General features: G+C 35.5%; 1 protein-coding gene across 1 annotated transcript in view; it reads right to left on the bottom strand.

Moving 5' to 3' along the window:
- The window catches only part of LOC131060196 (uncharacterized), a 153,906-nt gene that overhangs the window by 113,062 nt on the left and 13,106 nt on the right, over positions 1-27,738 (bottom strand). Inside the window, exons 3-5 of the mRNA XM_057993343.2 lie at positions 27,020-27,102; positions 26,608-26,708; positions 25,875-25,970 (exon numbers count right to left, since the gene is read on the bottom strand). Of these exons, the coding sequence (XP_057849326.1) occupies positions 25,875-25,970; positions 26,608-26,708; positions 27,020-27,102 (280 nt within the window). The remainder of the gene's footprint in view (positions 1-25,874; positions 25,971-26,607; positions 26,709-27,019; positions 27,103-27,738) is intronic.

The raw sequence follows: 27,738 nt of genomic DNA, 5'->3' as shown, positions 1-27,738 counted from the left end.
TAATCCCATAGAGAGACTAAAAAGTATGCTTTCAGTAAATTCAGTTTTAAAGGAAGTTAGAAAGGAGACACAGCTGTAAATAGCCACTACAAAATAAATTCAGCAATAAGACAGAGTAAGCCTATAAGACTCAAACAAAAGTTCATCACAGCCTTTTTCCTAAGAAAAGGAAATTGCAAGGTAAGAAGGTTGCCAGTTAAATAATTAATTAATATTATTACAAGAAACTATAATTAAACATCAAAGGAGATGTGAAGAGTTATGACTATTAGAGAAGAAAGGTATTTAAAAAGAGACAAGAAAGGAGAAGGGGATATTGTGAATACATTTTATCTTTGAATTATTACTCCTTGTGGACTGCAGACTGTGGTTCAAAAACCTAAGGACAAAACCCCTCTAGCTTAGAAATGAGAGGATGAAAACCCCCTATTTCCATTGCTGAGTTGGTGGATGAAAACCCTTGATTGGGGCAGATTTCTGAGACATTCCAATGAAGATAGATCACCACAGATTTGGCTTAAATTAAAGCAGATACAAAGGATAAGTTCAATATTTTTTGAAGTATATTATAAGTATCGCATTTAAAATTAGATTAAAAAACTGTAAAAACTGCAACTTCTGGGTTAGCTTCATATTTATAATTTATTGTGAGCCCAGATATATCATATCTAGGAAAAATTTTAAAAAATTAAGTGGGATATTACGAACAGTATCAAAGTTGGATCTTGCCAACCTGTGAGATGCTCTTCCTATACAATTTAATGACAAAGTCAATAGATATCATCAAAGAGAACTTAGCAAAACTCAAAATCAGTTTTCTAAGCACAAAGTGACAGAGACTCCCTCAAAATTTGAGGCAGAGGAAGCAAATATGGATGGAGAGAAAGACAACTGCAATTATGCAAATGAGATTGATAGAAAAGTTGATCTTATGTTAGATATGATGGGACAAATGTTACATATGATGCATAACAAACAAACACATAATAATTCCAACAACCAATATAGTAAGGCAAGGTCTTTTGGAGCCAATAACAAAAACAATAATAAGTGGAAAAGTCACACAAAGAACCAAGGGTGGGTCTGCTGATTGACCTCTTTATCCTACTTTCATTCAAAGGAGAGTTCTCATTGGAGAAACACAAAATTCAATGCAAGATGATGTCACCACCAATTATAAAGAATATAGAAAACTCCCTACAAAGATTCAAGAAGCAATGTCTCTCACAAATTACATGAATATGAAGAAAGGCAATGATGGATCAAGAATCCAACCTGGACCAAACCAACACAAAATAATCTTCAATGAGCTTTGGGTAAGTTAACATTATCTACATTTGATGGTTCTAATAGATGTATTGCTTGTGCATGGGTGCAATTGCTGAAACCTATGACCGAGGATGATGCCATCAAATTCACCTCCTTACAGCTCACCAATGTTGTACCATGGTTGGTCACCCAAGGTCATGGTCTAACAGATGCATATGATGAATTTTTCAACAGGTTGATTGAAAGGTTCAATAGAAAGGATCCTCAAGTCCATTTCAGAGAGTTGACCCAATTAAAAAAAGGAATAGCACAAAAATATGTAGATAAATTCCAAAAATAATCTATAATGGTGCCTAATGTTATGGGAAGAAGATTAATTGTCCCTTTTGTCGAAGGGTTAACCGAACCTCTTAGCGGTTTGATTAAGGCATTTGATCCATTGATCCTTCAAGAGACTATTAAAAACGCTTTGAATCTAGAAACTTTGGTGACCAAGAATAAGTTCATTTAAAAAACCGCGTCTATAGGGCTGAATATGAAACCTTTTCAAAAAGATTTTTCTCAAGTAAAGGCATTACCATCAAAGAGCAATTTCGATGAACTAAACAAAAATGAGCTCCACCAAAATATCATAAGTTTTTCTTATGGTAACCCATGGGAACCTAGACACCACTATTTGGAAAAAGGCCTAGTATATTACATAGAAGTAATGTCTAATGAGGAGGAATTGGAGCCCAAAGTGAGTAAATATGATCCTAAATCAAAAAGTAAAAGAAGCTGAACATTCAAGGGGTGCACTTGCAACCAAGTCAGATGCTCCTAAATATCATCCTTTATCAGTACAAGGAGTTTTGTTGGGGCAAAAACTTACAATTCTAATCAACTATGGAGCAACACATAGCTTCATTGACTGAAGATTTGATTGCTAGAAGAGGGTTACAAATAGAATATTTCAATGCATTCAATACTATAGTGGCTGACAGTTTTAACATTCCATGCACTAAGTAAATTCAACAATTGGACATTGCTCTTGGTAGACACAAGATGCAAGATGACTTCTATATGGTCCACATAGAAGAAACCAATGTGGAGCTCTTAGAATCATATCAACAAAAAGAATGGAGAGGTGTTTTAGGAGTGGACAAGTAGCATGGGCAACACAGTAATTAGTAACTTGTATAGCCACTACAAGTAAGAAATCTTATCATATGGATATACAAACACTCTTGGACAAGCACCACATGGTTTCCAAAGACATCAATTCAAGATTGTCTCTAATAAAGGGTTTCAACAAATTATAGAACTAGAAACCAAAACAAACCAATAATTACCACTCCTTAGGCATCGAAGAAGATTTAAAGAGGAAAATTGAAGAGACAATTAAGGAACTTCTGGAGATGGATCATATTAGGCCCAATTCTAGCTCTTGTCATCTTCAGTTGTCTTAATAAAAAAGAATGATGGAACTAAGCAAATGTGCATAGATTTCAAGGTATTAAACAAAAAAACTATTAAAAACAGATATCTGATTCCTAGTATTGACAAATTGCATGGGCCAGATCTAGGTATCATCACATACGAGTAAGGGAGTAGGATGTGCATCAAACAGATTGCTAAAGTCATTCTGAGCTATTCAAGTTTTTAGTTGTGCCCTTCCGTTTAACAACACCCCTACCTTCCACTAATGTATGACCATGTATTCAAAAATCAATTAAAGAAGCTTGCATTAGTACTATTTGATAATATTTTGATGTATAGCAAATCATGGGAGGAACATTTACAGTATCTAAAATGAAGTTTTGGGAATACTTGAGCAACAGTGTTTTTTTATGCTAAGGAATTCAAATGTGAGTCTAGGTTGACAAAGACTCTATTTAGGGCATGTTATTAGTGGTCAAGGAGTGTAAGTCGGTCAGCAAAAGATACAAGCCATATTAGATTGGCCCAGAAAGACAAATTTAACTCAGTTGAAAGGGTTCTTTAGGGTTCTTAGCTTTCGTAGAATATTTGTCAAATAATTTTCTCAATCAATTGTTCCATTGACAGATTTACGTAAAAAGGGAGCATTTGCACAGACAAAGACAACTCAATAGGCCTTCGACAAACTTAAGAAAATATTAAATTCATGTCACATACTAGCCAGTCCAAATTTCTCACTTCCTTTTGTTCTAGAATGTGATGTCTAAAGTGAAACGGTTGGAGCAATATTAATGCAAAAGGGACATCCAATAGCTAGCTTTCAAAAGCTGAAAGTTAAAATACATTAATAGGAGTTATTCAATCTAATATAAGGAGATGCTAGCTATAATGCATGATCTAAAACAATTTTGGACAAATATTTGGTTTGTGGAAGGTTTGTGGTCAAAACAAATCGCAATAGTTTGAAAGTCTTTCTTAATCAAAGAGATCTAAACAATAGTGTAATAAAAAATGGGTAAGCAAGATTCAAGCCTACAATTTTAATCAAAGGTAAGAATAATGTAGTACCCAATGCTCTATCAAGGAAGCCTCAATTATGTTCATTATCGAAGATTTCTCTTGATTGTAAAGCTAACATAATAGTAGAATATGGAAAGAATGCATTTGCTACTAATATTTTGGAAGGAAAGATCCATGATTAAATGTATATAGTAGAAGACCTTATTCTATACAAAGGCAAAATTTATCTTATCCCAAGATCGAAGGTAAAGGGTAAGGTTTTGAAGGCTGCACATGACACACCAGTAGCAAGACATCAAGGTTACTTTAAGACCTACCAATAAATTAGGGAGAGATTTTCATGGAAGGGTCTCAAAGAAGATGTTCTTCAGTATGTTAGGGAAAGGCCTTATCTGCCAACAAAATAAAATAGAACATGTCTTTTTTGCAAGAATATTACAGCCATTACCAATTCCTAAAAACTAGGAAAGTATTGTTGGAGTTTATTACGGGACTCCCTAAGTCACTACATATGTTGTGGTTGATAGACTTACTAAATATAGTCAATTCTTTGCCATATTTATGGAGCTTGAGGTGCCTCAAGTAGCCAAGTTGTTTTTCAAAGAGATTTTCAAATTACATGGTTGCCAAGAAATATAGTAAGTGATAGAGATAGTTGCTTCCTTAACTTATTTTGACAAAAACTCACATTTAACAAAAATTGAATTATTCCTGAGTACCAACTATCATCCACAAACTGATGGACAAACATAAATAGTCAAGCAATGGTTTGAGCACTATTTCTAGAATTATGTAGCCAAGCATCAAACAGCTTGGGTAAAATAGCTTTATTTGGGGGAAACTATTATAATACTACATATCATGTGTCCATCCACCTTTCAAGGTCATGTATGGTCATGATGCTTTATCCTTTGTGGATTTGGTCACCATAGATAATAGAGTACCAGGGGCAAGAGATCTAGTTAAGCAAAGCCATTAAATTTTGGAATCACTCAAAGAGAATCTACAAAGAGCACAAAATCGCCAAAATTATATGTTGATCAGCATTAAACTGAAAAAACGGTCAAAGCAAGAGAAATGTTCTTCTTGATGCTACAATCTTATAGAAAGTTTTCCCTAAAAAGGAGTGGAGTGGAGAAATTGTAACCAATGTTCTATGGTCCCTATAAAATCAAACAAGTTAGGGAAGTTGTATGCAAAGTTAAATTACCAAAAAATAGAAAGATTCATAATGTATTTCATGTCTCCTATTTAAAATGAGAATTAGGACGTCAAATAATTCCTTCATTAGAGCTAACTCCACTGGATGATGAAGAGAAATACGTTTTGATTCGTAAGGTCATTATAAATTTTAGAGAGAGGAAGATAAGAAATAAAACAATGACAAAATATTTGGTTAGATGGAAAGAACTTCCTAAAGAGGATGGTACATGGGAGAGTGCGGAAATTAAACATCCTAATTTATGATTGTTTGAGGACCAACAATCTTGGGAAGGGTGGTGTTGTGACGTTTTCACACATCGCCCCATTGCAAATGGAGAACCCCACTTTTTGCTTGATGTTGTAGTTGTCTTAGCTTAGTCATCTGGCTTGGCAATAATTTTGGTATCTTTAACCTCTTGTTTGTAAGGGGATGCAATGCCTTGTCGTCAAGATGTGATCAAGTTAGGTAGTCATGCAGTAGACAGGTCTCCCTTTCGATTGATTTGGATTCTTTGCAGCTCTTAGTGCTTAGGCGATAAGTGAGTGCCAAGATATTCATCAAATGATGCTCCACAGTCCAACCTTCAAAGTCTGGTCAAGGTGAGTCTTAAGGTGTGATGAACAATCAAGTAAACAACTAAGCACCCTTAGGTTAGAACGTAGAATCGAGAATTGATCAAGACTAGGTGGATGAAGTTGAGGGAAATACAAGAGAGAACAAGTCAAGTTAATTTTCTTGGAAATCCAAGGATGAAACCCTCACAGTGACAGAATCAACCTCAAGAAAGAATGAAGTCCAAATGTCATAGTAATTCTATGAGTGCCCAAAATCCACAATTGGGGAAATTTCATGACTTGGTGGAATCCACAATTATGAGGTGAGACAGTGACTTTTATCCTTATCATGCCAGAATCCATGACTTGGATGTTCACAAGATCAAGATAAGTGAAGGTGGCAAAATGCAGTGTTTTCCCTCCAGGATGATCAATCAACTGAGATGAGGTGCTTGATGAAGATGATTCAATACTTGGAATGATTATGAGAAGCAATACAACACCAAGTCAACCTTACAACAATGATATCTCCCACTTGGTGAAAATAGTGAGCTTAAGAAGTGAGAGTGAGTCTATCCACCACCTCAAGGAATCCACGCCCAGGCAGAATCCACGACATGGGGACCTTGAAAGTGATGAAGCGAAGGTGGAATTGAATGAAGTCATCCTTAGAATCTTCTGAATTTGCAAGTATAAGCCTTAGATGATCAACTTGAGCAAGTAAGAACGAAGGCAGCTTGAGGTGGAAGTGATTGAACTTGTCCATGAGTGGAGAAAATCCACGACCTTGCTAAATCCACGCCCAAACAAAATCCACGACCTAAGGGAGTCCATGACATGAGGATCTTTGAAGGCAATAATGATGAGTAGGAGTTGTGCTATCCCTAAGTCTTGATGAGTGATGCTAAGCTTGTTTTGAGGTAGGTTGAATGAAGAAATATTGATGATGAGGGTGAATGATGATGATCAATCCTTGAATTGGAGAATGAAGATCAACAACATGATGAGGGTTAATACAGATGCAAAAGCATATGGATTTCAAAGAATCGATGTTGTTCAATTAATCAAGGAGACAAAGCTCCTTTAAATAGAGTTACAAAGACGATGTTTCTAAAACAAACAATTGTTAACTAGAGCCGAAGTTAGAAACAACTTAAATGACCATTAATAACACAAAGAGAAAGTATTATTCTAATACCCTCCCTTAATGGTCATCGTTCTAACTACCAAGAGAAATAACAGAGAAGGTTGCCCCCTTCTTCTCAGAACACGCTGCAACAGAAGACAAGAGCCTGCCACTGACTCTGCCACTTGAGATGAGTCTACCACCAACCCTCCCAAAAACTGCAGAACTTTTGGAGATACCCAAAACAACACCATCCGTCCAACCTAATGTTGGAGAACTGTTCCTCCCTATAACTAGAGATACACCAAGAACAGTTGTCACGATTTTGAGGAAAAAATCGACAAACACTCCAAACTATTGCAGATGAGCAAGATGCCCAAAAATAGACTGCAAACAAGAGACTAGTGCAGATGTTCGAACAACAACTCCAAGTGCGACTAAAACAAACTGCAGCAAAGTACAATTTTTGAGGAAAAAATCATAAACCCTACCATGATTTTTTTTACAGGGACAAAAAATATTTAAAAACCCAGAGACTTTTTTTAAGGGAAAAAAATATTAAAACCCATCAGAATTTTTTTCAAGTAAAAAAATATTAAAAACCGAAACAAACATCGATGCCCATAAGCCATCTTCATGCTTTTCGAGGCACGAAAAACGAGGTACTCAGAAGATGCTAAGTGCACAAAACCTGAGGTATGAGGTTCAATGCACTGAGACAAGTCCAGGCACAAATTCCAATGCAGAAAATAGAGGTAGATACAAGTACAGACTTCAAAAAATAGATGAAGTACGACTGGCACAGATTTCGAAAAAAATTTACGACTGACCCAAAAAAATCCGAAGACAACCCAGAAATCCTTGCGAAAAACCCAGAAAGAATCTGAAATCAGAATTGAAATCCACTAGCACGAAATTAGAGGCACGGAAAACAATGCACCCACAAAATTCTGAAAACAACCCAGTTGAGCTCTCGAAAAACCCACAAAGAATCTGCAATCGAAAAAAAACTTCGACTTGATCTGAAGGGTAAAAACCCTAATTGAAAATGCAGATTTCCGTCCAAAAATGGCAGAAAAAAAATTTGCAAGTGGAAAAAATCGCGTCACACGCAGAGGATTAATGGCGTCGCGAGATGAAGGTCTGGTTAAAAAAAATCCGCCACAAAAAACACGAAGAACAGTAGAAAAAACCGCCTGAAAGAAAACCCTTTAGAAAAAAAAAATTGAATTTCGAATTCTGAAAAAATCACAGGCCCTATATTTGTTTTTTCAATGATGAAAAATTTCATTTGAAAATTTTTTAAAAAAAGAAAAATTTTCTCTCCTCTGATACCATAATACAGATGCAAAAGCATATGGATTTCAAAGAATCGATGTTGTTCAATTAATCAAGGAGACAAAGCTCCTTTAAATAGAGTTACAAAGACAATGTTTCTAAAAGAAACAATCGTTAACTAGAGGCGAAGTTAGAAACAACTTAAATGACCATTAATAACACAAAGAGAAAGATATTATTCTAATAAGAGTGAATTATTTGACTAGGTGTCGGAGTTTACAAGCTTGAATAATGACGATTTGACTAAGTGTTGGAGTTTACAAGCTTGAATGATGATGATTTGACTAAGTGTTGGAGTTTACAAGCTTGAATGATGATGATTTGACTATCCATGGACTCAAGGAATCCACGTCTCACCAATATCCACGGCCCTAGAAAATCCATGATGGGCAAGAATCCACGACTAGCACAAATCCACACCCAAAGCAAATCCACGACCTAGAAAAATCCACGACTTAAGCAAATCAGACCTAAAACATGAAAAATCAGGAACTCGAATTAGGCCTCAAACCTTAAAACATTACAAAATCAGACATGGAAATCAGAGATCAAGTCATCATTTTACCATCATTTAGGATGCATATTAGATTGGGGACTAGTCAAATGTGTCTATATCATGTGTTTGATAATATACTTGTTTGTTTTGCAGACAACTAAGGAAGAGGGTGAAGGAGCAGGTTACAAGCATTTCAAGGAAACATTGAAACAAAGAAGGAAAGCTCTCCACAACACTTCAGCAAGGTGAGGAAGATTAAACAATGCAAGAGAAAGGACTTCACAATGGGAGCGATCAAGCAAAGCAAGGAAGCGGATTTCTCTACATGAAGAACACTCCAACATTCATCAACTTTGCAAGGAAAGAATAAGGGATCATCATCACAAAATGAAAATCTGTCATGTCCCATCCTTGATCATTATATATATGATTATATCTTAAATGAAACAATTATTATTACTATTAATACAATAATTATTAATGAATGCTTATTTGAAATTTATTTACTTATTAAATATTATTATTTAGTTAATATTTATTAATATTAACTACTAATAATATTCTTGAAGTATTCAAATAAAAATAAATTAATATTATATTATAAACATAATTTATATATTATAAAATTTAAACATAACTGTAAACACAATTTATATATTTAACTAGATATGAACGATTTCATCCATATAAAGTTAGTCAGAAGATGGCAATTTGTTATACAATCGTTTCTCAAATTAATCGAACAAAGACATAATTAACATACAAGCAAATATACATAAGTCCGATTCATTATAAGAGGAAGTTACTTAAAGTTAATTGCCATTAAAATAATAACTATGAAAGACTGATTATCCAAAGGAACAATTAGTTACAAATAGATGAGGATTTGTTTAACATCTATTTTCAAAGAAACGATTTATTATAAGAAGACGTGGAGTAGTCAATATCACGACTCATGAAAAGATTATATCAATGATTGCTAATAAAGAAAGATACAAATATTAGTTACGCTTCTTAATTGGCACAGGATGATAAAGGATGTCTCTTCGATGATCAAAAGGTTTGTCTCATCATGTAAAAGCATATATATGAAGATTGAAACTAAAGAAAGGAGGGGGAGGATGATAAAGGATGTCTCTTCGATGATCAAAAGGTTTGTCTCATCATGTAAAAGCATATATATGAAGATTGAAACTACAGAAAGGAGGGGGAGGAGACGATGGATCAAAAAGAAATGTTTAAGTAACACGTGTGATTTAATAATATGCAGCAAAGGTATTTCATAATGCACAGTGAATAGACCAGACTTTGGGGAAATTCGTGGGGATATAAATAAAAGAGGTTTATGTATATTCTGACAGTCATAGTAAGTTATGGGCAGAAAACACCCTTGTTCTTGATGGTATGTATGTTGATGTGCTTAATATATTAAGTTTGGTAATGTTTTTATGCAGAACTTAATAGTAATACTAATATAGACTGCAATATGTATGACAGTCATTCTTAATGTGGTATACAGTGGCAGACCAGATCTGACATGTCTGATCTGTCTGCTCTTAGAGCCACTAAATATAGTTAATGCTTTTAGGTAGGGTTAGAATTAATAATTTATATAATAGGTTATTAGCTAACACGTAAATTATTGGTAATATTGTTTAATTCATTTACTTATTTATGTATATATATACTCCAGTCAGAATAAGGAATAATATAAGGGTTATAAATATAAATATTGATATACTAATAGATATTAATATAATAATTATAATTACTATAATATCTTTTAGAAACTGCTCTGCAGTAATACATAATAATCCATGTATCTAGTATTTAATATGTAAATGATTTATAAATGAATCAGAACAAGATTAATTGTTTAGTATGGTAAGAGATGTTACAGAATGTAGGTGTAAATAGATATAACTAATAATATTTTAATATATATGAATATAATGAATAGTTTAATATATATATTAATGAATATAAATAATGAACATCCGAATATGTTAATTTAAGGTTCTTAGATGTTAATGAATATGTATGAACATAAGTAATTAATACATATCAATGAAGAGTAGGAATATATGTTAAGAAATAAATGTGAATATTGGATAATGAACATTTTTAAGAATATATGTTAGGAAATACATGTAAATCAGGAATATGTAAATGTGGATTGTAGAATGGAAAATAGTAATAAAATGCAAAAATGTATTATAAAAGTGATTACATGATGGAGGCTATAGGGGGGAAACTCCCTTAGTCTAAGGGAGGGATTATGATAATCCCTAGGGCAGTATATATACTAAATATCTATATGCATATATATGGCTTGGTTGACTAAGTTCATCCAAGAAAAGACGGATCTGGCCAGTCCCCTCTGAGGACTTAGATGATGAGATGCATCATCCAAGGCAAGGAATTGACATATGGTCTTACTTGAATGGCTTGGGTGTAAGAAATTACACCCAAGACAAGAATCGAATTAACCTTCGATTTCTTGGATGGCTTAGATGTAAGAAGTTACATCCAAGACAGGAATCGAATTAACCTTCGATTTCCTTGATGGCTTGGGTGTAGGAAGTTACATCCAAGACAGGAATCGAATTAACATTCGATTTCCTGGATGGCTTGGGTGTAAGAAATTACATCCAAGACAGGAATCGAATTAACCTTCGATTTCCTGGATGGCTTGGGTGTAAGAAGTTACATCCAAGACAGGAATCGAATTAACCTTCGATTTCCTGGATGGCTTGGGTGTAAGAAATTACATCCAAGATAGGAATCGAATTAACCTTCGATTTCCTGATATGGCTTGGAACCAAGATGGGTTCCAAGAAGGTGAGCTCCACAGCCACCTAAGGACATGTCCTAGTGCTGCACTTGTATCCTTTTTAAGAATTGAAATTAGTGTTAATTAAATAATTGAACTTTAATTGCAAATTAGATTAGTTATGTATATATTTTGTTGTGTTCTAACAATCTGTTTTGCAGGACAATGATCTCTAACTAGTAGGGACATTACAGTGGTATCAGAGCATAATCTTGCCATCCTGTGGGACTAAACTACAACATTGCTCTTCAATATGAGTGCACTTTCCAAATGAATATTCCATTCCTTACAAGTGTATGCTTTCTACCTTGCGAATTTTTGTGATTACTAAATTTATTCTTCATATATGTTCCCTACCTAGCGGGTATTCACAAGTGTATGGCTCATCCCATACGTATATTCATACAAGTTTCATACCTTGCCATGCATCATGTTCTATGTACCTATGTACATGCTTCCTGCTTTAAAGTCTATTTGTGTATGTGCTTAATGCCTTACTTGTATTTATGTGCTTCACATGTATACTTCATACTACATGTATATGTATTTGAAAGCTTCTTTCCCTAAGTAAATAATTGACAATGTAATTACAATAATGTCGTAATTAAATTGAATTCTTACCCTAAGATTTCAGTGTTTTGATTCTTCACCTTTCTCTAATGCTTGCAAAGATAGGGAGTGTGTGGGGGAAAGGCAGAGTAAATCGGTCACATGGCGAAAATGCCCGAAGACGGGTAGCAAACCTTGAGGGAGCCGCATGTAGACTGTGTCATGCGCCCTTGGCACAGTTAATCTACCATCTTGTAAGGTTTACCGGAATAGGGAAGAGGAGTTTCATGAAATCTATGGGAAGTGAATCAAATAACAAATTAATATTATGTTATGATATGTGGTTCTACTTTTGATTGATCTAGAATGGTTCCAAAGATATGAATTGATTGGCAAACATGGGTCAATCTAATATGCTTTAAATTACATACTCTAAGTGTACCCTTCATATGTGTACTTATGTTTCCTTCGCACTTGTTTACACCATAAGGACATTTCTTATGTAGGCTTAATACTTGCTGGTGTGTATCAGAGTGTATTGCTCATGCTTTACGTTCTTGATGTACATTCATGTACTTCATTTATGACTTGCAACCATTCAATGAGCGTTTGTTTCATATGCTTTAAAAATGTTTGTCTACCTTGAATAAATGCTCATATATTTATATATATGCTTCATGTCCTATATGCTATATGCATATTCATATGAGTCTTTCACGCCTTATGTGTATTTATATGTATGACTCATGTCTTATGTATTCATGTGTATTACATGTATTTAGGGTTTCATGCCTCATGACCTTACATGTATTGTATGTATACTTCATGTATATTAGGAAATGACTCAGTTTGAGAAAAATCGTCAATTGCTTGAGGACAAGCAATCTCGGGAAGGGCGGACTGTCATGTCCCATCCTTGATCGTTATATATATCCTAAATGAAACAATTATTATTACTATTAATACAATAATTATTAATGAATGCTTATTTGAAATTTATTTACTTATTAAATATTATTATTTAGTTAATATTTATTAATATTAACTACTAATAATATTCTTGAAGTATTCAAATAAAAATAAATTAATATTATATTATAAACATAATTTATATATTATAAAATTTAAACATAACTGTAAACACAATTTATATATTTAACTAGATATGAATGATTTCATCCATATAAAGTTAGTCAGAAGATGGCAATTTGTTATACAATCGTTTCTCAAATTAATCGAACAAAGACATAATTAACATACAAATAAATATACATAAGTCCGATTCATTATAAGAGGAAGTTACTTAAAGTTAATTGCCATTAAAATAATAACTATGAAAGACTGATTATCCAAAGGAACAATTAGTTACAAATAGATGAGGATTTGTTTAACATCTATTTTCAAAGAAACGATTTATTATAAGAAGACGTGGAGTAGTCAATATTACGACTCATGAAAAGATTATATCAATGATTGCTAATAAAGAAAGATACAAATATTAGTTACGCTTCTTAATTGGCACGGGATGATAAAGGATGTGTCTCTTCGATGATCAAAAGGTTTGTCTCATCATGTAAAAGCATATATATGAAGATTGAAACTACAGAAAGGAGGGGGAGGAGACGATGGATCAAAAAGAAATGTTTAAGTAACGCGTGTGATTTAATAATATGCAGCAAAGATATTTCATAATGCACAGTGAATAGACCAGACTTTGGGGAAATTCGTGGGGATATAAATAAAAGAGGTGTATGTATATTCTGACAGTCATAGTAAGTTATGGGCAGAAAACACCCTTGTTCTTGATGGTATGTACGTTGATGTGCTTAATATATTAAGTTTGGTAATGTTTTTATGCAGAACTTAATAGTAATACTAATATAGACTGCAATATGTATGACAGTCATTCTTAATGTGTATACAGTGGCAGACCAGATCTGACATGTCAGATCTGTCTGCTCTTAGAGCCACTAAATATAGTTAATGCTTTTAGGCAGGGTTAGAATTAATAATTTATATAATAGGTTATTAGCTAACACGTAAATTATTGGTAATATTGTTTAATTCATTTACTTATTTATGTATATATATACTCCAGTCAGAATAAAGAATAATATAAGGGTTATAAATATAAATATTGATATACTAATAGATATTAATATAATAATTATAATTACTATAATATCTTTTAGAAACTGCTTTGCAGTAATAAATAATAATCCATATATCTAGTATTTAATATGTAAATGATTTATAAATGAATCAGAACAAGATTAATTGTTTAGTATGGTAAGTAATGTTACAGAATGTAGGTGTAAATAGATATAACTAATAATATTTTAATATATATGAATATAATGAATAGTTTAATATATATATTAATGAATATAAATAATGAACATCCGAATATGTTAATGTAAGGTTCTTAGATGTTAATGAATATGTATGAACATAAGTAATTAATACATATCAATGAAGAGTAGGAATATATGTTAAGAAATAAATGTGAATATTGGATAATGAACATTTTTAAGAATATATGTTAGGAAATACATGTAAATCAGGAATATGTAAATGTGGATTGTAGAATGGAAAATGGTAATAAAATGCAAAAATGTATTATAAAAGTGATTACGTGATGGAGGCTATAGGGGGGAAACTCCCTTAGTCTAAGGGAGGGATTATGATAATCCCTAGGGCAGTATATATACTAAATATCTATATGCATATATATGGCTTGGTTGACTAAGTTCATCCAAGAAGAGACGGATCTGGCCGGTCCCCTCTGAGGACTTGGATGATGAGATGCATCATCCAAGGCAAGGAATTGACATATGGTCTTACTTGAATGGCTTGGGTGTAAGAAATTACACCCAAGACAGGAATCGAATTAACCTTCGATTTCCTGGATGGCTTGGATGTAAGAAGTTACATCCAAGACAGGAATCGAATTAACCTTCGATTTCCTGGATGGCTTGGGTGTAAGAAGTTACGTCCAAGACAGGAATCGAATTAACCTTCGATTTCCTGGATGGCTTGGGTGTAAGAAGTTACATCCAAGACAGGAATCGAATTAACATTCGATTTCCTGGATGGCTTGGTCCTGGATGGCTTGGGTGTAAAAAATTACATCCAAGACAAGAATCGAATTAACCTTCGATTTCCTTGATGGCTTGGGTGTAAGAAGTTACATCCAAGACAGGAATCGAATTAACCTTCGATTTCCTGGATGTCTTGGGTGTAAGAAGTTACATCCAAGACAGGAATCGAATTAACCTTCGATTTCCTGATATGGCTTGGAACCAAGATGGGTTCCAAGAAGGTGAGCTACACAACCGCCTAGGGACATGTCCCAGTGCTGCACTCGTATCCTTTTTAAGAATTGAAATTAGTGTTAATTAAATAATTGAACTTTAATTGCAAATTAGATTAGTTATGTATATATTTTGTTGTGTTCTAACAATCTGTTTTGCAGGACAATGATCTCTAACTAGTAGGGACATTACAAAATCAACCTCATCAATGAGCAAACACAAGTAATAGAATTGTATTTCAAGGATGAATGATCAACACCTTCAAGGATGTTGAATGAAAGATGAAGAAAACAGCAATGAGCATACAAGATCAAGGTCAAGAGCACATGATGAAGGATTCCAAGTTGAAAGGTGAAACACATCATAGGGCGGAAATCCCAAAAATGAAGAAGGATAAGTGAAAGTAATCAAATCTGATAAGATGATGCAATTTGGGAATATCTCTCACCATCATCACATTCATCAAGGAGCTATTTGAGATGTTGAGTATCAAGAGATAATGCTTAACCACAAACACTTGTGATGAGTTACAAGGTGTGCGAGCAATTGAGATGGCAACAACTCACCTTCATAAACCCAATCACATCACTCCAAGTCAAAGCATCCAAATTCAACGTACCTAATTCATCCAAAAAGAAGGATAACTACCACATGTGGAGGCACAAAGTTCGATGTACCTAACCTCATCACTCATTGGTCAACATTCAAGGAAAGACATGTGTCCTAAAATGTAATCAAATTATTGGTCAATCATTAAATGTAATGCAAAGCTAGTTGTAACTAACCCTAATTAGGGTTTTATCTTGTAATCTTGGCCATTGATTTGGATTTGATCCTAGCCATTCATTTGTAAAGGGAAGTCTATAAAAGGCTTGCTCTCCTCATTTTGTAAAGGTTAATAGACAATAGTTAATAGTTGCTAATCAATAGTTAGCAATAGAGTAGGAGGAGAAGCTAGAAATTGTTGCCAAGGCATGTAAATAAACATATTTTTCATTGAATTTATGGTGGATAGTGATGTTTCTTCTACATATTGCATGGTTTCTTATAATATCCTTAAATTAGATAAAGTTCATTGGTCATGTTGGATGTTTATTAAGATATTGTGATAAATTCCTTTGTTCATTATTTTTGTGGTTTGCTGATTGGTAAGTCATGGTGCAAAGTTAGCCTGAACCTTATTATTATACTAAGTTTGATCATGGATACTCATTCAAAATTGCACAAGCATTGGGTATTTGGGTGAGGTATTCACTGTAATGTCCCTACTAGTTAGAGATCACTTTCCTGCAAAACAAATTGTTAGAATGCAACAAAATATATATTACTGATCTAATTTGCAATTAAACTTCAATTACTTAATTAAACTAATCTCAATTCTTAGGTAATAAAAAGGATACGAATGAAGTATTGGAATAGATATTGAAGAACGTTCATTCTTCATGGATCAGCGATTTTGAGGCTGTGAAAGATCAGCTGAATTATTGCAAACTGAGAGGGCTTCACACATAAGTTTTCAGGTGTTTCATCAGAGGTTATTTGTTTTAGTTATTTGCAGATTTGGAATAAGGAAGGAGGCAATACAGTTTAGAAGCCTCATTAGCAGCATTCTTTCAGTTCAATAACCAGCCGTAAAGGATTCATCGCTGGCCAACCAATTTGGTTGGCACGTGGGGCTCCAAAAAAGAGGCATTTTGCCTAGGAGGTTGGAACACCTACCCAAAGTTCATTTTGAATGCACAATTCCCAACGCCTAGTCCTTTCAAGCTATTCTACCTACTTTCTGGCTCAGAGAAATCATTTCCTGGACTTGTACGGCCATTTTGGTTAGTTTCCCAGTTTTGGCTGACAAACACCAAATTTCTTCATTTAAAATAAGCTAAGGACCCACGAGTATGCAATTAGCAATAGGTTTAATTGTAGCAGGTATCTTATTCATAATATAGTTGCAGTTGCTCTCAATTTTAGTTCTATTTGATTTTATGTGCAATTCTTGCCTGGCACATGTGTTATTTTATGCTTTAAATTTTTTCAAAAACCTTGAAAATCCAAAAACACAACAGCAATAGCATTTCAAGAGAGTTAGGACCAACAGGGTTCTTACAGTTGTATCAGATCTTTGATCCTGCCTTCGTAGAGGGTTAGAAATTCTTATGCATCAACAACAGACTGGGCCTCACAGGTGTTATACATGCAGGAGACCTGGTTTACAGGGTGATCCTATTCAAATTGAAGAGATAGCCTTGGAAATTATGGGGGACAAGAATGATGGTGAGCCACACAGAGAGGTTGTTAACAATGAGGACCGAGAAGCTGAAAATATTATGAGGGGTCTTGTAACAGGGCAGCAACAGGTGGCAAATGTGTTGCAGCAGTTGACTACAGTCATATAGCAAATGATTGGGTCAGGGGGGCATAATCAGAACCAGGCAGAAAATGGAAGTGTTGCTGGTCGCCTAAGGGCAAGAGTGACACCCACACATACCTATGGCAGGTCTACAAGCCCAACCTTTGTTAGAAATGAACCTGAAGAAGAGGATGTGGCTAAGGGGGAAGATGAGGTAGCCTTAACAGTTAACGTGGCCACACTTCATGATGAATGGGATCCATTACCACCAAGAGTTAAGGAACATCTTAACTTTGACAGGTTTACGAGTCAGAAGAGGGAACACAGCAAGAAGTGGAATTGGAATGACAGAAAACCTTGGAACAAAACTAATGATCTCAAATATGCAATCAACAAGCTCATACTTTCTACTTTTGATGGCAACGGTAGAGTTACAGCCAAAGTTTGGATTAGCAAGTTGGATACCTTCTTGACCCTACGTCCTATGTCAGAAGAAGATGCTATCAAGTTTGCAGCTTTGCATTTGGATGGGGTAGCCCATGACTGGTGACACCATGGGATGGTGACTTTGCATCATGACCTTATTACTACATACCAAGAATTCACTAACAGATTGGTTGAGCGTTTTGATAAAAGAGATCTAGAGTTGTATTTCAGGGATTTAGCTCAGCTGAAACAAATGGGCAGCTTGGAATCTTACATTAGTGAATTTCAGAAGCTTTCGGTTATGGTAACTAACATCTCAAAGAGAAGGCTGGTCATTCTTTTTGTTGAAGGTCTTTATGAGCCTATGAAGGGTTGGATTAAGGCTTTTGATCCCCCTACCTTGCAAGAAGCCATGAGGAAGGCACGTAACATGGAACTTACCGCTCCTCGTAGGAAGTTCACTCCAAACAACTCAAAATCGTCCTCATCATTTAATGACAGCAAGTCTAATCCAAAGAAATCAGAAAATGTGGACCAAAAGAAGAAGTTTGCAGCACCTTTGGATAGGGAAACACTTAATGACTTGCGTAGGAAACTGTGTTATCATTGCAAGGGCCCTTATGATCAAAACCATGATTGTCCCCTCAAGCCTAAGGGTCAAAATAGGCATATGGAGTGGTTTTATAAGGGAGAAAACATGACTGATAACACAGTCCAGCAAGCTGATCAAGATGATTCAAAGACTAAAAATTCAGAGAAGGGAGTTGAAAATGAAGGGGTATTTGATCTACAGGAAGCTCATATGTCTAGCATGCAAGGAGAAGGTTCTTTTAGGTTGCGTGGACTCTTGGTTGGTCAAAGAGTCATTTCTCTACTTGATACAGGTGCAACTCATAGTTTCATAGATGCACAGTTGGTGGAGAAGCATGGGATTCAAACTCAAGAGTTTGAAGGCATAAGGGTGAAAGTTGTTGATGGTAATGTGCTGACTTGTGATAGAATGATTTCAGACTTACCCATGAAACTCAATAATTATGAATTCAAAGCTGATTTTAATGTGGTTAACATGGGAAACATGGATGTGGTCCTTGGCATGACGTGGCTTCATGCGATAGGTGAATTTACACTCACCTTAGAGATATGGAGATGAAATTCAAGGTTGATGGAACTAATCATGTTCTTAAAACTATCAAAGCCAGCAACTTAAAATTAATCACTCTTAAAAGAACGGAGAGACTTATCAAACATGACATGGTGGATTGGGCAGCAGAGTGTAAACTAATGCCTACTTATGAGGAGCAACATAAAACACCTTACCATTCAGATATTCAGGAGCTTAGAGTCAAGCATACAAAGGTGTTTAGTGGCACACCTCCTGGTAGGCCTCCTGATAGAGGCATAGAGCACATCATTGAGCTTGAAGAGGGCACCAAGCCCATCATGATTACACCTTACCGACACCCCAAGCAATTGAAAGATGAAATTGAGAAAACCATCAAAGAACTAGTAGCAATGGGACACATAAGGCCGAGTAAGTCTCCTTTCGCTTCATCAGTTGTTTTGGTGAAGAAGAAAGATGGCACACTTAGAATGTGCATTGATTACAATATGTTGAATAGAAGGACGATAAAGAACAGGTATCCCATTCCTCGCATTGATGAGTTGATAGATGAGCTTCACCAAGCTTGTTATTTCTCTAAAGATTGACTTGAGGACAGGTTATCATCAGATCAGTGTCAGGGAGAAGGATATTGAGAGGACTGCATTCAGATGTCATTGTGGACACTATGAGTTTTTGGTTATGCCTTTTGGGTTAACCAACGCACCAGCCACTTTTCAGTCCACTATGAACATGGTCTTACAGTCTCAGTTGAGGAGATTTGTTCTGGTTTTCTTTGATGACATTTTGGTTTACAGTAGAACTTGGGAGGAGCACCTGGTTCACTTGGTTACTGTTTTAGGCATACTTGACAAGGAGCCTTTTTACGCCAAGGAGTCCAAGTGAGTGCATTGGGAATGGCAGTACTTTTGTATTTGGGTCACAAAATCAGCAGAGAGGGAGTTCGCATGGATCCTTATAAGGTTCGTGCCATTGTTGATTGGCCTACACCTGAGACCTTGACTCAGCTCAGGGGATTTGTTGGTTTATGTGCCTTCTACCGTCGGTTTGTTACTGGTTTCTCACGACATGCCGCACCACTTACTGATTTGATAAAGAAAGGTGCATTTGTTTGGACACCTCTGAGTGTTTTGAGAAGTTCAAGCAATTGATGACTACATGTCCAATTCTAGCTTTACCATATTTCACCAAACCTGTTGAGCTTCATTGTGATGCATGTGGAGAGGGTATTGGTGCAGCGATTATGCAGGATCGACATCCTATAGCTTTCGAGAGCAGGAAGCTTAGGAGTCCTGAGAGGAGCTACAGTATTTATGATAAGGAAATGTTGGCCATCATGCATGCAATGGCTAAGTTCAGGCAGTACTTAGTTGGCAGCAAGTTTTGTGTCAAAATTGATCATAATAGCTTGAAGCATTTCCTTGGACAGCGGGATCTAAACGAGTGTCAACAGAAGTGGGTCAGCAAGTTACAATCTTATGATTTTGACATCTCCTATGTCAAAGGGACTCAGAACGTTGTTGTTGATGCCTTATCTCGCCGTCCCCATTTGAGCTCCATGGCAGTTGTTTCTGAGGATTGGAAACACTTGATTACAGCAGAGTATGCCAAGAATCCATGGGCCTCTGGTATTATTGATGGGACAATACAGGACAGCAGGTACTCTCTTGTGAATGATCTTATCATCTACAAAGAGAGAATAGTTTTAGTCCCAGATTCAGATATGAGGAACACGGTATTGAGATCGCTACATGATTCACCCATGGCCGGTCATCCCGGTTACTTTAAGACCTATAGGCAGGCACGGGAGAGATTTACTTGGAAGGGTCTCAAATCTAATGTTCTCCAGTATGTCAGGGAGTGTTCTATTTGTCAACAAAACAAGCAGGAGCATACTTTCCCTACTGGGTTACTTCAGCCACTTCCTATTCCTGAGAGGAAGTGGGAATGCGTGTCTATGGACTTTATTACAGGCTTGCCGAAAGTTCAAGGGAGAGATAGCATTTATGTGGTAGTTGATCGGTTGACTAAGTATGCACATTTCTTTCCGATCACAACTACTTATTCAGCTGCACAAGTGACCGATCTTTTCTTTCGTGAGGTATTCAGATTGCATGGTTTACCTTGGAGTATTGTCAGTGATAGAGACAGTAGGTTTTGGGTAACTTTTGGCAGGAGTTATTCAGACTATGCGAAACAGAGCTCACTCCGAGTACTAGCTACCACCCTCAGACTGAGAGGCAGACAGAGATTGTCAACAAATGGGTGGAGGGATACCTGCAGAAATACATTTCTAGGCAGCAGAAGGCTTGGGTGAAGTGGTTGCACTTTTGTGAGTATTGTTATAATTCCACTCAGCACATGACTATTCAGATGACACCATTCAGAGCTTTGTATGGTTATGATGCTCCTAGTTTTTTGGATTTATTGTTGAGCGATTGCAGAGTACCGAGTGTTGGGGAACTATTGCAGGAGAACCAAGATATCATGAGCGCTCTTCGTGAGAACATTCAGAAGGCTCAGAATCAAAAAAAGCAATATGTTGATCAGAGGAGGGTTGAGAGATCTTTTGAGGTCGAGGATATGGTGTATCTGATGCTTTAGCCCTATAGACAGTCCTCTCTTAGGAAGAAGGGCTCATAGAAACTCAAGCCACACTATTATGGGTCATTTAGGATGGTCAGGCGAGTTGGCGAGGTGGCTTATGAGTTGGAATTACCAGCAGATAGTAAGGTTTATAATGTGTTCCATGTTTCTCGCCTCAAGAAGGCATTGGGACAACATATAGCTCCTTCTTCAGACTTACCACCCTTGGATGATGAGGGGAAGTTGATTTTAGTACCTGAGACTGTCATAGAGACTAGAGAACGTCATCTTCGGAGGCGGATCATCAGGAAATTTTGGTTAAGTGAAGAGATTTGCCGATAGAGGATGCTACTTGGGAAAGCAAGAGTATTTTACAGCATCCAGCATTGAGTTTGCTTGAAGACAAGCAAATTCAGGGAGGGCGGACTATAATGTCCCCACTCTAGTCAGTCCCTATGACTGATGGGTTAGCCTATTATTTTGGACTCTCGTAGGCTAACATTCTGGATAGAGAGTCTCTGTGGTAGTTCCACTTCTTCAGTTCAGTTCCAAGGCCTTAGCAGTTGGTGTGTGGGCTTAGTTGAGGGATTTACTATTTTTAGTAAGTCAATCTGGCAGTTATGCTATTTTTAGTCAGGGCACCTGGACACATGGGGGTATTCAGTGTTGACTCCAGCTTCTGACGGCTCAAAAGACTGAATATTGAAGGAGATATTAATATTCTAGTGTTTACGTTAATTAATTAACTTATAAGGTTATTATAAAATCATAAAGTGACTTTAATACATTTTATAACCACTTAATATTATAAAATGATTTAATTAAAATCACTTAAGTGAAATATGGCGCCCAAGTTGACTATAGAGTTATGCAAATTGATTAAAATACATTTTAATGTATTTAAAATGCAATTAGGCATACATATTGGAAATCGTGCCAATTGGGGATTATAAGGGATTTGGAAGCAATTCAAACTCCATTATTGATTATTTGACATTGCTTGTATTTTCTCTGTGGATTGTCTGACACGGGTTTCAGAGGGTTTGCTATTAAAGAACGTTCATTCTTCATGGATCTGTGATTCTGAGGCTGTGAAAGATCAGTTGAATTATTGCAAACTGAGAGGGCTTCACACAGAAGTTTTCAGGTGCTTCATCAGAGGTTATTTGTGTTAGTTATTTGCAGATTTGGAATAAGGAAAGAGGCAATACAGTTTAGAAGCCTCATTAGCAGCATTCTTTCAGTTCAATAACCAGCCGTACAAGATTCATTGCTAGCCGTACCAATTTGGTTGGCACGTGGGGCTCCAGAAAAGAGGCGTTTTGCTTGGGAGGCTAGAACGCCTACCCAAAGTGCATTTTAAATGCACAATTCCCAACGCCTAGTCCTTTCAAGCTATTCTACCTACTTTCTGGCTTAGAGAAATCATTTCCTAGACTTGTACGACCATTTTGGTCAGTTTCCCAGTTTTGGCTGGCAAACACCAAATTTCTTCATTTAAAATAAGCTAATGACCCACGAGTATGCAATTAGCAGTAGGTTTAATTGTAACAAGTATCTTATTCATAATATAGTTGCAGTTGCTCTCAATTTGAGTTCTATTTGATTTTATGTGCAATTCTTGCCTGGCACATGTGCTATTTTATGCTTTAAATTTGTTCAAAAACCTTGAAAATCCAAAAAACACAACAGCAATAGCATTTCAGGAGAGTTAGAACCAGCAGGGTTCTTACAATCCAACACCCCAAGGGACGAACACTACAACATAGCTTTTTACGTCCTCTCAATGGTTGTGTAGGAGAATAATTAATTTTAAATTGTCCTAAAAGCACATTAAAAGACAACTTTGATTAATTATTTATAAAGTGAAGGTTTAAGTGACTAAGTACTGAAATGTTTAATATTTAAATAAATCACTTTCAAGGTTATTGTAATTAATTAAATTATTAAAGTGATTTTATAATGCACTTTTTGTAAAGTTCCCGGAAAATATTATTAAAGGAGGTTGAAGGCTCATTAAATAAATCACTTTCAAGGTTATTGTAATTAATTAAATTATTAAAGTGATTTTATAATGCACTTTTTGTAAAGTTCCCGGAAAATATTATTAAAGGAGGTTGAAGGCTTATTTGTGATATACAGAAGATTGAGAGCTTGTTACTTCTCTACAGAGAAATCTTAGATTTGAGCTTAAGGCCAAACCCTTGCCTGCAGAACGAAAATCCCAGATATTTATTGGAGCTGAGGATGGAACCCCTTATGCTTATAAAAGTGACTCCACACAGGGATCAACAGGGTGCTGATTATTGGAATGGGGACGAAAACCCTCGTTCATGGTGCATTGGTTCTTAAATAGATTTCCAAGTTTGCTTTTGGATTAAAGATTAAATTTTGAAATTTGGTGAAGTCTTTTAAAAATACAAATTTCAGTAATTTACAGAGATTTGGATTAAATCAGAGTTAATGTTTTGAAAATAGAGAATCCATTTTTCTTGAAATCAGTGGCGATTGTTTTACAGATGGAAGTAGAGGCGATAAAATGAAGACAAATTAAAAATTCATTATATTCTGCTGGGCAAGTTAGGAAGGTATCCATCGGAAGGGATTTAATATTCTTCTTAGTCAACCATCTGCTGAAGATTAGATGATGGCAACAGGGCATTAATTTATTTGGTAAATTTGGGAATAGCTGGCTGCTAAGGTTTGGCGAGTAGCACAGGTGGACGATTTAATTTGGACTGATTATCAAGACAATGTTTTTGCTCAGAACTTAGCGCTAGGAAACTCCATAAAATATTCAATTCTTGGTAAAATAGAAATGTGGGAAAAATTTTTGGAATTTAGCGCCAGGTCACAGACAAAATTGCAGGATAAGGTCAAAATACAGGAAAAGACAAATTCAGCTTTGAGGAGTGTTTCTTTCTGCCAGCATGTATTTTTGGAGTTTTGTCCAAACAGGCGCCTCATATAAGACAAAGGGGAGACCTTTTACTCAGGAAAGTGACAGGTTGAACACGGAAATTGTGACCCCTTCACTAGCCACAAGACTTGAAGGCAGCCGCTCCACCTTGAAGGTATTTCATGCGATTTCATTGCTGACACTTTTTATGAGCTAAAGACAAAAAACAAGGAGGACGTGAGCTTTAAGGACGGGTTTCTCATTTCTGCACAATAGCAGGCTTCTTGGAACAGTTTGTGACCCTCAAAGAGTTGCTTTAGACTCTAGAAGAAACCTGTATTGTGTCTGGTACTTCTTGCTGCAACGTGAAGTCTTGGGACTGACTGGTGCACAGAATAAGGCTCAGAATTCTGAAGAAATACGAAATACATTATTGTTGGGGCATGCTAGAAGTTTGTAAATCTGAAACTGGCATCAAGGTTGGTCTAAAATAAATTATTAATCATCTCTGTATTTAGTTACAGACTTCTTCCCTGCCAAAATCTCTGTAATCATCATTAACAGCAGATGTGTTGAAAAATAGTTTAATCTGTTGATTATATTGTTGCAATCATTTCATGTGGGAGTGTAAATGCATTGTTAATTGTGTACGTATCCATTGCAACCTCAAACACATAAACCTGCGAAACAAACCTCATCAAATGCATGCAAACAATTTGGCATAATTGCTCCATTGGAAGAAGTGCCAAAAAGAAAAATGGGTTGCAAAAATCAGGGGTAGAGCATTACAGAGGGTTTGCTTTAAAGGAGTCGTCCAATCCTAGGGCCCATATTTCTGATTTTTGTTTATATGCCATCAAAGCATGAAAATAATGTCACATTAACAAACTTTTACTTCTATAATTATTGCCTTCCATTATGCACGTGTAGTTTGGAAAGTGATCTTAAGGGGATGCTATAGACACTACCATACTTGTACTAGTATATGATTGATAAATCCCATGAACTGTTTTTTCTGTCACTAATGAACATAAATATAATTTCAACTTCAGATTTATAATTTGAATAACCAACAACTTTACTCTACTCACAAACATTCTAATAGCACCAATTCTTTCATGCCTGGGCACTAAAGAGAATTAACTTACAAATATTTTTGCACTTAGGCACAAAAGATACCAAAAACGCTAATATTTATTTATTACCACTAAGCAACAAAGATAAATAAAATTGCAAAACTCAGAATGATTCAACCAAAAGTACAAACATATTAATTTCCCATCATGAGTTTCTAGTCTTAAAAGCATGTCAAAAAGCATAAAATCAAGATTGCCAAATCTTGGATTTAATCACTCCCATCTGTACAGACTTTACCTTTGTATAGTGAGTATCTAAATCAACATCAGCTCTTTCTTCTGGAGTTCTTGCTTTCAAGAAACGTAATATAATGGAAATCATGGTGCGGTCAATCTGCAATAATAAGATAAATGAATATTCAAGAATCGCTATATTTCTGGAGCAATCCACATTACTATTTCTGATTAAAAAATTTCAGTGATAGTTTGTGTTAGCATCTTAATTTGTTCCCCTTAATCTCATGGAAAGTGCAACTACAGACTATGGAAATGATAAAAGGAACAAGGTAAACGAAGTTCTATAAGCTTTATCCATAATGGATTCCTCTAATAATGAGGTTTGATTGCCTTCAAAGAAAATATAGTAGTAACTAATAATTTCGTGGAAGCAATGGCTGGAATTCAATTTATTTTCATTTACCATTTCTTGGTTAATTTTAATGCCTCTAATAAGAAATTTTATCCCTATTCTCATAAAATTGATCCCATATTTACAACTTCAAAGTACAAATAACTGATAGCCTAGATTCCAACTTTATCATGATAAAATGCTTTCATCTAGACCTTGTACAATCAAGGAATCTAATAAAATACATAACAAAGATAGAGGCGGAGATACTACTCTGTCAACCCAAATTCAATGTACCAAATTCGAGGTTTATTCCAATCTTGGTGTCCCAAATTACAAGTTGTACATTTACTCCTACTGCAACAAAATTATCTTTTAGAGTTTCATGATAATTGATTATCACCTTAGGAAAACATTCGAAGCCTCCTCCAGTTGCATTAAGTAATGCCAATGATGAAATTCTAGTAGGTTCAATTGCTGCCAATTTGCATGCTATCATAGCCCCTGCTCTGGCGAGCATTTAATGCACAATCCACCACTATGGTCAAGAAAACAGTCTTAAAGCAACAATAAAAGTTAAACATGTAACTCAAAACCTCTCAAGCACTATGAAATGAAGAACAGGCTCTCTTTTCTATCTTCTCAAAAATCTCATCATACATTATCCAATATCATAATGCCCAGTGTAAAAGACATTATACAGTCTATTGATTATCTTAGCTTATAGTGGTTGGTAAGATCTGCAGTTTATATAGCTTTAAAAAATTTATAATGAAGTAAACTCTACAAATCACATTGGTTGTCTAACGGCTTACCCATAGAATGACCAAAGACATGAGCCTTCTTCCAGCCTAAATGATCTAATAAAGCCAAAGCATCCCTTGCCATAATAGTTGTTCTGCAATGCGTTGAATATTAGTGAATATATAATTAAACTAGTTCTGCAATGCGTTGAATATTAGTGAATATATAATTAAACTAACTTCTACATCTTGTTAGCTAAACATAAGCCAAACACATGCTAACATCTAAAAGATCTAAAGTAGAAAATGGCTTTAAATTACACATAAAAAATAGAATGCACATCACAAAAAAACAAAGCATCAAATAGGACCATATCCTCCTAAGTAAGAAGTAATCACATGTCTGGTTGCAATCCAGACTCAGTTTCCACATATATTTCCTAACTATCAATAACTTTGCACAAACCATGGTTGCTAAAACCAAAACCTGTGAAAACCCATGCTATTACTGTCCCTTAAAGAGCCTTCAAGAGTGATCTGACATCTTACCTTCCCAGGTGGATGTGTAAATGTCTAACTAACTTACCGCAAGGCATATGTGGCTATCTACAAAACCAGACATTGACAAATAAGACTTCCCTTTAGTAGACAGGCTGATGCAGAGGAATAAGGCAAAATGAGTAGTTTGTCTTGGTTTCTTCTCAAGGGTTTACAAATGGCACCATCCAATGGTCCAATCTCCAAGACCTTCCAAAGGCCTTTCAAGCTTGTCTCTGATCCTTCCCAAGGAT

The sequence above is a fragment of the Cryptomeria japonica genome, chromosome 3 (assembly GCF_030272615.1).
Source record: "Cryptomeria japonica chromosome 3, Sugi_1.0, whole genome shotgun sequence".
Classification (NCBI taxonomy): Eukaryota; Viridiplantae; Streptophyta; class Pinopsida; order Cupressales; family Cupressaceae; genus Cryptomeria; species Cryptomeria japonica.
This window is presented reverse-complemented; position numbering and strand designations above follow the sequence as displayed.